Below are 13958 nucleotides of genomic sequence, written 5' to 3'. Positions count from 1 at the left end.
AGTGTTTAAACAAAACTGGCAAAGGTATATTGTAGAGGATAATCCTGTATTGGAAGATAGTGTTTTACAACTTTCTGCCATCATAGCCACTGACAGTAAGGTATTGTCATAGGAGGTGACTGTTATGTTCCACAGAGGATCATATTCCTTGGAGTAGATGAAAAGGAAGCTGCAACTGAAGAGAAAGAAATTATCGTGTCAAAATGTTCAAATACTAAAGGTAATGAACCATCCTATAGTTTTAATCCGTTCATAATTTGGATTGAGAAATGTAAATATAAAGCTTGACACTTGAAACCAATATAAGAGGCAAGGTCATAAATTAAAATATACACTAAATCCAGTGATTCGGAGTCAAGAGCCCCAAGGTTTCAGTCCTGGTCTGTCCCTAAGTGTTTGACCATGAGACTTCATCTCTTTTAGCTTCAGTCTCCTTATCTGAATTATTGGCCTGTTGGACTACATAATTTCTAGGAGTCTTGCTAGATCTACAGTTATTGGTTCTTTTAAATGGTAAAACCAAGTCCTTTTTAGTTTCTTTTTCCAACTTCAAATACTCCGTGTGATTGAATTTTCTTAAAAAGCTTTGTTTGTGAACACTGTGAAGAGTATTAATTTCATGATGACTTCTATGACTTCCTCATTTTGTAATTATTACCAACTATAGTCTGTGAATAATCAAGGATATAATAAAATCATAGTTTGTACTTCATAGTTTTGTACTCCCCTTACCATGGTTAGCAGCCCCCAGCTAGTACCTCTCTGCTGGGCAGCTCTCTTAGTCACAGACTAAAAGTTTAGCTGTCCTGTAATTAGAGGGCTTTACATATTCTGCATCCAAATGTTAAACAAATTCATCTACTGTTTTGCCCACCCTTAAATAAACATTTTCAAGAATAGGTTAAGGCACTTGTGATCAAATAATTCTTATGGGAAATGATATGTAAAACTTTTCTTCTCACTCAAAGATGGAAACCTTTCGCTGAATCGATCAAAAAAACAAAAAAATTCTAACTACAGTAATAACCGTTGCCACTCTTCACATGTGGCTGTTTAAATTTAAACTAAAATGAAATTTTTAAAAATTCTGCTCTTCAGTTTGCATTAGCCATATTCCAAGTGCTCAGTATCTACATATGACTAGTGGCTATCATTTTGTACAGTACAGACTGAGAAAATTTCCATCATTGTATAAGGCTCTGTTAGACAGTCCTGCTCCAAAGCATAGAACACACGAAAGTTGTTCCACTTAAATTATTTCTGGAACCTATTTTTAAATCAGCACATTTGATTTAAAATTGATAACCTTCTGATTGTTTCTTATGAAATTATTAAAAATATTGCCACAAATATATTATTTATATATTGAAGATAATGCCTGTATATCAGATATTTAATGTTTTGTTAGTGACAAATTTTGGGGACTCAATGTAGTGGTTAGGGAATTTCAGTGTTGTAAAAATTAATATATATATTTTAAAGAGGTATACCCATCATATAATGTTTGAAAAGTAAAATACCAACTGAAACCTTCTTTTACTAATATTGATATTTTATTTTTTTAATTTGCTTTAAAAGATAACAAGGACAGCCCTCATCCAAAGCGTTCCCTAACTACCCGACTAGTACCTACAACGCATGTATTAAATGCTACTGAGAATATCAGTATGAAGTGCAGAGAGGACCCCTCTTCAAGTGAGACATTAGCTCTACCACTTTTTGGCCTTAGATATATTTGTCTTATCATGGATTTGTTTTGCTTATTTGAAATAGAATTTTTAAAATGAAAGAAAAAAGGATGTTTTGAAAATTATTCAGGATTAAGAATTAAAAACAATATTCTTCTACTAACTCGGACAATGAATTGTGATGTAGGTCCTAGTAAATTATATACATACCCACTAGTTTAATTTAGGTATTAAAATTAATGATATACTACCTTCTTGGAAGATTCATTAGTACACCCTTTTAAATTTAACCCATAGTGGGATACATTGACAAATTTTTATTATGTGTTGGATTTTTTTTCATGATTTGGCTTTACCATGCCATTCTGTATTCTGAGCTACTTCTCTTGATACAATTAAGACTCATGAATCTTCCTTCCTTCCTTCCTTCCTTCCTTCCTTCCTTCTTTCATTTATTTCATTTACTGAAACTATAATGTTCTTGGATCCCAGCCAGGCATTGAAGGGAACCATGATGGTTTTACTCCTAAGAAGCTTAGTAACATTTGTTAAAAATATGGTTTCCAAATCCTAGGAGTGGGAGCTTGAGAAACATGATGGCTTACTCCTAAGAAGCCCAGTTTAGTGACATTTGTTAAAAATATGGTTTTCAAATCTTAGGAATGGGAGCTTGAGGGTAAGGGTGGAGCATGATATTTGGAGAGGAGGTGGTGAATCAGAATTCAAACTTAATGCTTAAGCTGAATTTGAGAGCTAGGGCAAAGACAGATTTAGTAGTCCACTACAGAGAGCTAATGTAATCTACATAGTGAACTTGATGTTCATTTTCTCTGTTCAATAGTGAATGTTCAGGACCTCCACACAGAGAAACAACAAAGAATGGCCTGTATACTAAATTGTTTTAAGAGTCTCTGGAGAAATGTACCTTAGAAATTCCTAGAAGATTGAGCTTGTATATAAATTTTTCAGTGTAAAAATATGCCAGTAAAAAGTGAATAATTTAGTACTATTAGCACTTACAATTCTGACTACTTAGTCTTGTTTCACCAAACTAACCTTATACTCAAATTCTTAAAACTTAAAAGAATAAAGTAATATTCACTAAAAGTATTTTACATTAATCCACCTTCTTAAGAAGTAGATTTATGTTCAAAATAACAATTCTAAAACTACTTAAAAATAACATTATAATGAGATATATAATTATATTTGGAATATAATTTTGTATTCTTTTAAACAATCCACAAATTCTTTTTGGGGGGAAACATTTCCTCTGAGGAATGCTACGTATCAAAAGTTTTCTCATCAATCAATTTTCAGGATAGCCTTTCTCTTGAGGGCAGGGTGCTTTAAAAAATAAGTCACACTTTGTTCTAGAAAGTAAAATATTAGTGTAGTGCATTTATTTTTTTCTCTTGCTTGACATGTGTATGCACAGATATGTAATTATCACCTATAGTAATTTTCAGATGAAAGCATCTCTTAAAAACCTGTAAAAATTTGTATCTTCTTCAAGTGAATGATGTCCAGCCAGTGAGGAAGCCTCACTTTAAAGGTGTGAAGAAAAGAAAATGGATTTACGATGAACCAAAGAATTTTCCTGGCCCAGGAATGCAGAGAGGTAAAGGATCTATGTATTTGATATTTCTAAATTATAATTTGAAACAAAATTAAATATAAAATAATATTTTCTACCTGAAAAACAAATTACTGTTGTGCAACATGTTATTTTACATGTCAACCCAAATCCTATAGATTTAATTCTCTTAGCACACATTGTCTTCCATAGTGCAAACATTTACCATGCAGTATGTTATTTATGAGTATGAAACCAGCTTGTTTTATCCCTCACTCCCCTCCTGCTTTCTTTTACAGCAGTACAGGCCCCAAATCCCAAAAATAAAATGAGTTACCATCGCAATAATAAAAACAGAAGTGCTGAGAATGCATCCTATATCCATGTTCAGAGAGATGCTATCAGGACTGTCTCACTGAGTGCACCTCCCCGCAGCAGGCCCACAAATAGGTCCTACAATAAAGTCGATGTTAACAAGGAACCCAAACTCAACCTTTGTCCAGGTGAGGCTCTTTCCTTACATGATTTACTCATGCACGTGGTTTGCAATCCCATGGAATCACCTGATGGTCCAAGTAATCTTCATCCCTATCCAACCGGTGTTCTGTTTCCGGGCCATCACTACCACCATGATGTCTTAGAGAACTAGTGGGAAGATTTCTTCCACAAGCAGGAGTGCACACGGTTTAAAGGATATGTTAGGGGGCACCTGGGTGTCTCAGTCAGTTAAGCTTCCGACTTCAACTCAGGTCATGATCCCATGTCTCGTGGGTTTGAGCCCCATGTCAGACTCTGCTGAGAGCTTGGAGTCTGGAGCCTGCTTCAGATTCTGTCTCCATCTCTTTCTGCCCCTCCCCCACTCACACTCTGTTTCTCTCTCCCTCTCTCTCTCAAAAATAAACATTAAAAAAATTAAGAAGAAGGATATGTTAAAAAATGTGTTGGGTGAAGATGACTAGACATTGAACCTCTCTAGTGTTTTGTCTCACACCATCACACTTTGTTCCCCCTGGATAAGCTTTATTTCACTCTTGAGGATTGTTTTCAAATGGTTGACATTTTCTTGTTCCACTAACCGCATTGTTCAGTCCTACTTTCAGGTAGTGCCTTGGCTTTTCTTTAAGCCTTCATGATTGCTTTCTGAAAGGGTTAGTTTGGGGGTTAACTGCAATATTTTTGACAACCTCTCATCTCTCCCACCATGCGCAGATTGCTTCTAAATCATTTCATCATGTAATAGGCAAAGTCATAGTATGTCAGTAAGTACAAGGCCACAAGGGAGGAAGGAACCATATCTTCTCTTCCTGTCTCAGATGAATTTTGGTCTTTTGAATTTGGGTTTCAGTTTTCTCAACTTAACAAAAGGCCACTTAATTCCCTCTAATTTTATGTTTGTATTTTCCTGTGTTCACAGTCTAGTTAGTGGAGTTCTGGATGTTGTGTACTTTCTGAAACATAAGTAAAAATTCAGTGTCTCTCTTAGGTCCTTACTTTTATAATTTAAATAGAAGTTAGCTTTATTAAATTGTTTTTCTTCTATTTGTCTTAGAAATGAATGATATAATGGTTTATGTGTAAAATAAGAATATTCTTAGGTGAAACAGTCTTAATTTTATTTATTACTATTGTTTTATTATTAAATGTATTATTTTACTGTGAGTGGATGGCTGTCTAGATCTGTGTTAAGGTGGTCACAGTTATGTTCACTATTGCTTTTGGGCCATTGGTGCAAATGTCAACACAGGAAAAAAAGCAAAGAAATTCCTGGTATTATTATGAACCATGCTTTTAGAATCATAGCTGCATAGTAATACTTAAAAACACAAATAGAACATTGTTAGATAATCATTCAGATATAAAGTTGCCAGAGGAAATGAGGTATTTATAGACCGAGTCAGTATATAAAGGCTTTGGTTTCCTTGGGACAGTGAGTTGGTAGTATGGTAGAGCAATCACTGCCATCATGGGAATCACCTTATGGAAGGTAAAGGGAATTGGTGGTGCCTTCTAGATCTTTTCTTTCTTCTACAAGTATTAGCAGAATTGTATGTAAAATCATGGTAAAGCAAGGCAATGAAATATTTTGATCACATCCAGATATCACAGTCCCCTTTAGCTTAGCCTCATGGGGAGAGCCTTATTTGAAGAATTGGGCAGCCAAATAATAGGGACATAACCATGTTCATTGATAACATATATGGTCTTAATAAACTCACTTGGGTTCCTAATGCCTTACCTTTGAAATGCTAAAATAAATTACTCAGAGAATAGCTTCACCTCTGAGATGTTTATAACTTTGAGACACTTTTGGAATATGATTTTAAAGTAAGAAAATATTTAATTCTGGTCTTCTTTTTTTCTCAGATAAATATATGTCAACATCATATAATGGTTCAGCCTGGCGAAAAAGAATTCCTTTTTCAAAAACATATTCAAAAACTGAAAAGATATATACAGGTAAATATTTACTAGTGATTTTAATGTATCATACAATTCTAAAAAATGAATGACAAGTTTCTAAGGTCAGGAAACATATTTTAGAAAAATTAAGAGAATTTCCATGATATTGGAGTTTAGTAGAGATCATGTAGTAGCAATTTAATTTCCTTTTTTTATTGTGTTCTCCTTTGTGTTATCAGAAATCTTCTGAAAAACCTCTCTCCTTAGATACAAGCTTAGCAGTTGCAGCAATTATGTGTTAAAATGTATTCTTTGTTGAACTGCAAAGTGAATATATAAAACCATATCTTAACACAAAATATCAAAGCCCTACTATTATCCACCATACACAAATATTAGCTGATGCAGTCTGACAGGGCACCTTAAGATGAAGTTTCTAGGCCAGGATGCTCTGAGTGACTGTGGTGTCCCCCTTGTGCTCTGCTCTCTGGAAGAGTGTGGGGATCCTAGGAACCTCCCCAGGATGAAGTTTGAGGCAGACCCAACCTCAGGTGATTGTTTTTCTAAAAAGCTTAGTGGCTTCTCCGAGCTGATCTGGGACTGGCACAGCAGATTTGGAAAACCACACAGGATGAAACAGTTGCAGTTACTTTTCAGAAATTTGAATCTTTCAGAAAAAGATAGAAAGTTCCTACCTAAATCATTAACCTAGAACTTTCAGAATCATCTGAAATCCATAAACTCTTTTACAAGAGCTTCCCAGAATGAAAACTGAACATATCCAGGTTAGAAACTGTCCACTTTCCAAACAAAACAAAACAAAACAAAACAAAAACAAAAAACAGCTGAGATCTTAAGTAGTATCTCTCAAAACTCTTGACTTCAACTGTGCAGTCAATTGTTTTTCTTTTTTGGCCCAGATCTTTCAAATCATATTACTCCAAGAGAACTCTGCTGCAGCGCTATTTAATTGGCTATATTTTCTCTTAGATTTCTGTGGGTTTTCACATGTAATTGGATTTACTTTTGGGGGAAAGGACGTGAAAAGCTGGCAAAAATCCTGGATACAACTACACATTGTTGAGCCACATCTTTTTCTCCTGTGGTTTCCTTGTGGGTGCGATACTATTTGGAGTATTAAAGGGCATGCTCCTCATCCCCTGTCCCTATCCCAGTGACTGCTCTTGTTTCCCGGCAGCCTTCTCCTCTCCCATCCTAAGTAGTTAAACATGAATTACAGAAGGATTTGGGGGGTGGAGGGATCACATCAGAGCAAGAAACATGTACCATCCGTGTATGGCACAGGAAAAGGGATGTGCAGGGGATGTAAGCTTATAAAACTTTTTCCCATTCAATCCGTAGAGCAAGGAGGAGGGTATGGAGAGGCAGCTAGGAACCAGGTACAGTGGGGGGCCACTTATTACATACAAGTCCCCTTCTGCTCTTCTCCTGTCACCTCCAGCTATGCCAGGGCTCAGGGGCAGAAAGTCAGTGATGGATTTCCCTTTGAAGTTTATAAGAATCTGAACATAAACAGGATCTGCATTGTACGTCCCAGATGCAACCCAGGGAGAAAAGCTTTGGAGAGAATTTATCAATGCCATCTGGTGGTGGGAGTGTCTAACATGAGACAGGGCTGGAGACAGCCTCTGGAGATTCCCAAGCTCCAAGTTTGCTTGGGAGGGCATCATGTATTCTTGTGAGTTTCAAGTGAAAGTGAGTTTTCCAGGAGACGGCCAGAGGGCTACACAAAGTCTCCTGGCTGGGACTGGAAGCATAGCATCAAAAGATGACTTTGTGGTCAGGCCCTATTAGAGGAGTGGACTCCAATCTCAAATTATTACGAGAATCTCAAAAGATTGTTCTGCCAGGGAGTAGATTATAAGCCAAATTATCCACTTGTTACTTGTGATTGAAATATTGTCTGAGGGCAACCAGCAATGATACCACCTGAGAACTCATTAGAGATGTAGTATCTCCATATCAGACATCCTGGATTAGAATCTGCATATTAACAAGTTCCCCAGGTGATTAAGAGGCACATTAAAGTTTGAGAAACCATAGGCTATGTTGTCTGGACCACCATTCACCAGCACAGGACCCAGGCCTTGTGGAGACCCAAGATTGCTGAAATAATATTCTCTTCCAAGCTGTCATAATGAAGCAAACATTCTCCCCTGTTCCAACCCTAAAAATGAGGATAAGCAGCAGAGAGGTGAGGGAGGGAGGGAAAAAAATCCTGAGAAAGAATTTCAAATAGAATGTGGTTGAAATATAAATGTGAAATAATAAGAAATCACTGAAATTGACTAAGTTTATGTGAAAAGGAGTAGATAAGTTTTCTACATCGGGCAGAATGAGGACATAGAGTCAAGAAATTAAATAGAATTATAAAAATAAAGTTTTCTTATTTACCTGAGCTTTTGATTGGGAAATTTGTAACCCCTAAACTCCTATCCTTTCCAATTGTTGTTGTGATTCTCAGACTAGAGAAAGACTAGCTTGTGTTTCTTCCCCTGCACTTCCTGCTAGGGCACAGAGGAGCGATTTCAGCATTTCCCAGTGGACAGATGGGCTGCTGGAGAGAGGAGGCAGAAAGCACAAGCTGCCACTAGTCTATTCCACTAAGGAATATCTCAGAGCCAAGGCTACAGAAGTGTAAATGGGCGAGAGGAGCCTTTTGGGAAAATGCTGTCTGATGCTATGAGGATAATGCAGTAGGAGAGAAAAATGTGTGGGAACCAAGGAGAGGAGCAAAAGGCGATTAGAGATGTCAGCCCTCCCTTGAGGCTGCATGTCCTTTCTGATCAGGATAGAGCTGGTGTGACTGGAGGTGCCTGTCTCTGTAGGATAGAACATCCATTCTGTTCATTCTGGGTGTACCAAGGTACAACCTTATATGTAGTATTGTTTCCATTCCTTTTCATCCCTCCATCCAAATGCAAAAGCCTTGGAAAGAAATGGAATTAGTTTGTATGGTGTTTTGAAAATTTATGAATTAAGACAATGAGCTTAGTTTTTGTTTTGCCTTAAGATTTGTGGTAAGTAATTAGCCAAAGAAATGCAGAATGATGGTGCCCTGAAGAATGCTGAACAAGAAAATAATTGAAGGATTTTCTGTGTTTTATTATTAGAGCCAAGAAGAAATGGGAGCAAGTAAATCTGGAGGTTGAGAGAAGAGAAAAATGAGAAAAGAGAAAAGTGCCAGATATCATCTGATTTACAATCAAAAGTGAAAATTCAAAGAATGAGATATTCAAGTACTCCATACTGTATACTGGGTAGCCAAAGATGATAAAATGCAAATTCTGAAAATAAGATGCAGGAAGTACATTGTGCTCTTTCAAAACTGATAAAAATGCAAATTACAGACAGCTGCCTGTGTATTTATATAGGTCTGGAATTCATTCTATGTATTGCCACAAACATTTAATAAAATTTAAAAGTTTGACAATTAAAATCATTCTTTAATTGTAAATAAACTAAGTTAGATTGCACACATTGAGAAGTGAAATTGTGCCTTTGATCTCTGTTTTGCAATATTCTTTACAGAAGAAACCGCACATTTTCTTTCTTTACTTAGATTTTAAGCTGGGCCCTCAGTGACAGTAACAGATAAAATGTAAACAAATTCAGTGAAGTCCCAGGGTTACAGTTTGGTGATGACTATGTTAGAGGAATTCCAATAGAAATGCACTTTGATGTGTTGTAGAAAGGAAAAAAGAAGATTGTTTTTTTAGGCAGGGCAGTGCTGAACAATGTCTTTTAATTGGCAACTACAAAATCTATCTGCCGAGATGGGCTAGATTCAGAAATGAAAAATAAACATTCTTCTACTGAGAAAACAAAAATCATACAATCATATTAAAGAAAAGGACCTGTTAAAGGGGAAAAAAAGTGAATTAATGAAGCGATGTCTCAAAAGTATTAGTGAGATTTTAAGGCTTTAAATAACTCTGGAAATATAAAAGCTTACAAATGAAAGACATCACTTGAAAACTTATTTCCATTTCTTTTGCACTTGTTTAGAAGAATAAATTATTAATTAACTTAAAAAATTCATCTGCAAAGTAACTAAAACCAGAACTTAAAATTAAGAATTTATTCTTCAAATTTAAAGATCAGGATGAGAGCAATATATGTAATTAACCTTTCAAAGGGTGTTTTTGTAAGTTTGTAGCATTTATACTTCTGAGTTTATTAAAGCTCAGAACGTCTCTAAGACTTTGGGACACCCTGTATTTATATTTGCATGCATCTTGTGGATATTAGTAGACTCTTGTTCAATATTTATTGTGGAGGTCATCAGAGTTTAAGCTTAGAAATATTTTAAAACATTCTATAAGATACAATTCCAGCATGTGGAGTAATAAGTCCTAGTTTTTAGCTTCTAATGGTGTTCTGTCTACCCACTTTCAAAAACATGGGGGTATAGTCATTTTGTTTTCACAAATAGTGTGGACAGAAATGAAAACTGTGCCAGCAAAATATCTTGGTGAGAGAGACAGGATGCAAGAGAGCAGAGTTGAAAGCCTGTCTAGACGGAGGCTGATAGGAAACATCCATAATTCCACTTAACAGATCCTCATGTCCTTCTAAAACTTCATCTAGTGCTAAAGAAGGAAGCATTCTAAGAAGGAAGTTCAAGTGTTCTTTCTCAACATACAGATTCTCAGTGTGTACCTTTATTACATGCAAAATGCTGAAGACTGGATGAGGAAAGAGAAAAATCTGAAAGAAGACTTGAATGTCATTCTCTTGAATGTGTATGTGCATTATTCCCAAAAAAGTGGACATTTTTGTTACGATAAACTTTGTCTAAGAGGACCAAGTGGATAGTGACATAAACCAACCCTGTTTTTATATTTGTGATTTTGGGAAAAGGCATGACTTTAATGCAGTAAACTATTAGCCAAGAAAGAAGACAGCAAGCCCCCCAAATAAGGATAGAGGATAACAAAGATAAGTGGACCATCCAGAAATGTACTAAGCCAGTGAAAAGTTATGCCTGCTGACTCCTACACATAAAAGCAATGCATTTAAGCCTACGTTTATGGAGCCAGCAGAAGGCAGTTGCTTTTCTGGCACATACAAAAGCTTTCAATGAATTTGATGGATGTACTATGATTCTATTCTTTTCAAAATGCATCAGTAATAAAAATAAGAAAATAACATTTATTCAATGTTTAGTATATTAGTTTTCTAGGGCTGTCATAACACAGCACCATAAACCGGGTGGTGGCTCAAACAATAGAAATTTATTGTCTCGTAGTTCTGGGGCTATAAATCAAGGTGTTGGCAGCATTGATTCCTTCTGACGGGTGTAAGGGAGAATCTGTTCCTAGCCCATCTCATTGGCATTGTAGATTCTATCTTCTCTATGTGTCTCTTCATACCACTCTCCCTTGTGTGTGTGTGTGTGTGTGTGTGTTTATTCAAATTTTCTCTTTTATAAAGACATGAATCATATTAGAAACCACTCTAATGACCTCACATTAACTTGATTACCTCTGTAAGGATCCAATTTCCATAGAAGGTCAACTTCTGAGGTACTGGTGGTAAGCACTTCAGCATATTAATTTGTGGGGGGCACATAACGATGTCTCCTGGATCTTCCCAGCATGGGGAGGTAGGTCTTAAATGACAAATCAACTCTAACATTTCCATCTCTCTAAGCCTTTGAATTCCTTCCTTTACAAGTAAACCAAGGCAGATATGGCATTTCTAGCTCACTCACTCTGGGCCCTTTTTAGTCCATACTTGAGCCAACCAACCAACCAAACTGTTGGAACCCTTTATTTTTTTTTTGTTTAAAATTTTTTTTTCAACGTTTTATTTTATTTTTGGGACAGAGAGAGACAGAGCATGAACAGGGGAGTGGCAGAGAGAGAGGGAGACACAGAATCGGAAACAGGCTCCAGGCTCTGAGCCATCAGCCCAGAGCCCGACGCGGGGCTCGAACTCACGGACCGCGAGATCGTGACCTGGCTGAAGTCGGACGCTTAACCGACTGCGCCACGCAGGCGCCCCTGTTGGAACACTTTATAATTCCCCGAGTTGTGACATTAAAAGTAGAACCACTGCTTAGTGTGCCCATACCAACAAATTCATTGGAATTCAACTTCATGCTACTTTCACTATTATTCCACATCTTTAATATCCATTCCCACACATAGTCCCAGGATTTTTCTTTGTATAAATTAGCAAACTCAAATAGTTTTTTAGGAATGTATTATACATCTTCACGGGTCACACTTTATACCTCATAGTTGGTGAGGCCTGGTGGGACTTTAGTCTAATTATAGGTCTACTAGCAAAGAGTAGTGGTCAGGGTCAGTCCTGAGGGGAATCAGCATTAGTTTACGTGGCAACTGCCTCAGTTAATCTCAGATGTGGGTGGTGTGGCTGCTTCTGTTGGGAATGGTGAGGCTAATTCTACTGGCAAAGACTCATCAGAGTTTAGGGGCTAACGTGTCCTCAGCTTCATGAGGGTCTTCCAACATGTCTCCATTCCAACTTTCAGGACAATGCTCTTTCCCAATCAATATCCTCACTGGAACAGTAAATAACCTGTGAGCTTGGGAGTTTAATTTGCATTGCAATTCAGTCACTCACAGGATGAGATTATAGATTTGTTTTTCAGAAATCCCAGCCCTGTGTCTATGAGAGAAAGGGGTCTTTTTATCAGGGCAGCTTTCAGATTGTTTATGTGATGTGTGAGCTAGGAATTCAAGATCCTTGCTCCTCATACGTGTTTGGCTGTGAGTATACAATGGTGATATTTTCTGTATTTCTATTGCCATATCACACCGTGCATGATCAGTGCTCTCTTTACTGCTAAAATTAGAGTCATTAGCGTCTTTAAATCTAATCATATTAGAGAGTCAGTTTCAGAATTCCCAGAACCAACTCAGAAAACTCACCTCTAATATGTTCCTGCAGAGCCACTCTCAGCACCAAAATCTGCATTAGGGTTCTCCAGAGAAACAGAATCAAGAGAGGAGATCTATATATAATTTATAATCTAAAATTATATAGAGAGAATAATTTTAAAGACTTGAATTACACAATTTTTGAGACTTTGCAAGTCTAAAATCCGATGGGGGAGGCCAGCAGACTGGAGACTTACTGGAGTTTAAAGACAGTCTGATAGAGAATTCCTTCTTACTTGAGAAGGTCAGCCTTTTGTGCTATTCAGGATGAGGCCCATCCATATTATGGAGAGCAATCTGTTATACTCAAAGTCCACCAATTTAAATGTAAATCTCATCTAAAAATATCCTTGCAGAAACCTCTAGAATAATGTATGACTAAATATCTGGGTAATGTGGCCTAACCAAAGTGACACATAAAATCAATCTACCAGGATAACCCAGATGGTCCCACTATTTTAAGGTCAGATGATTAACAACCTTAATTCCCTTTTGCCATATACTCTAACATATTCACAGGTTCTAGGGATCCAGGTGTGGGCATCTTTGGGGAGCTTTTCTGCCTACCACAACTACCTTTCTTATGCACAATAAAACTAATAGTTGTTACTACATCACAGGCACTATACTACATGAAATAACTCATTTAAACATTAGTAGTTCATCCCATAAAAATAAAATATGAGCTAGGGATTATTATTGCCCCCATTAATGAGAAAATTAGACACTGAGTAGTTAGCTTATTTGTAATTGGCAGAAGCAGGATGGTACCATGTGTGCCTGTGACTCTAGCCTATTCTCTACGCTCCACTAGACCTGTTGCATATCTGATTATACTTCCTTTCCTCAGGGCCCAATTTACTCTAAAGCCATATTGGACCACTCTGGGCCAGTGATAACAACTTTGGAGTCATGACAGTAAAACTCATAGTCAAGGTTTCTTCCCTGTTACCTCCCTTTTGTCCTCCCTTAATAGTGGTGTCGATATGTTGTTCATAGCCATGTCTTTTCCTCGTAAAATAAGGAAAAAACAAATATCATAACATATATATTGTATTACATTTGAGTTTTCTGACAATCAAGGCAAGAAGAAAACACAGCTATATCAGAAAACTATACTAGTGCCCCCTCAAATTATTTTTTCACAGTACTATATTCTAAATGCAATTCATTTTATGCAAGCGTACTGTAACTGTATTAGTTCATTTGGGCTGCTATAACAAAATACACACACACACACACACACACACACACACATATATATACACATACAGATACACATATACAAGGTGTATATGGAACACAGCAGGGAATGGGAAGAAAAGAAGGTGCACCTTGTTCCAGTAGATTGAGGTTCTTCAT

The 13958-nt window shown here is 36.8% G+C and overlaps 1 protein-coding gene across 12 annotated transcripts in view; it reads left to right on the top strand.

Moving 5' to 3' along the window:
• CB4H12orf50 (chromosome B4 C12orf50 homolog) overlaps positions 1-9165 on the top strand; it is a 42777-nt gene extending 33612 nt beyond the window's left edge. For 9 of the 12 annotated variants that reach the window (XM_045062142.1, XM_019835318.3, XM_045062140.1 and 6 more), the window contains 6 exons: positions 113-220; positions 1579-1695; positions 3205-3309; positions 3564-3767; positions 5629-5721; positions 8799-9165. In XM_045062142.1, the coding sequence (XP_044918077.1) occupies positions 113-220; positions 1579-1695; positions 3205-3309; positions 3564-3767; positions 5629-5721; positions 8799-8824 (653 nt within the window). In that variant the 3' untranslated portion in view covers positions 8825-9165. The remainder of the gene's footprint in view (positions 1-112; positions 221-1578; positions 1696-3204; positions 3310-3563; positions 3768-5628; positions 5722-8798) is intronic. The other 3 variants (XM_019835315.3, XM_045062139.1, XM_019835316.3) reach the window with 3 other exon arrangements.
• The last annotated feature ends 4793 nt before the right edge of the window (positions 9166-13958 follow it).

This window comes from Felis catus, chromosome B4 (genome assembly GCF_018350175.1).
Source record: "Felis catus isolate Fca126 chromosome B4, F.catus_Fca126_mat1.0, whole genome shotgun sequence".
NCBI lineage: Eukaryota > Metazoa > Chordata > Mammalia > Carnivora > Felidae > Felis > Felis catus.
The sequence above is the reverse complement of the archived record's forward strand: the minus strand, read 5'-3'. Positions and strand labels throughout refer to the sequence as shown.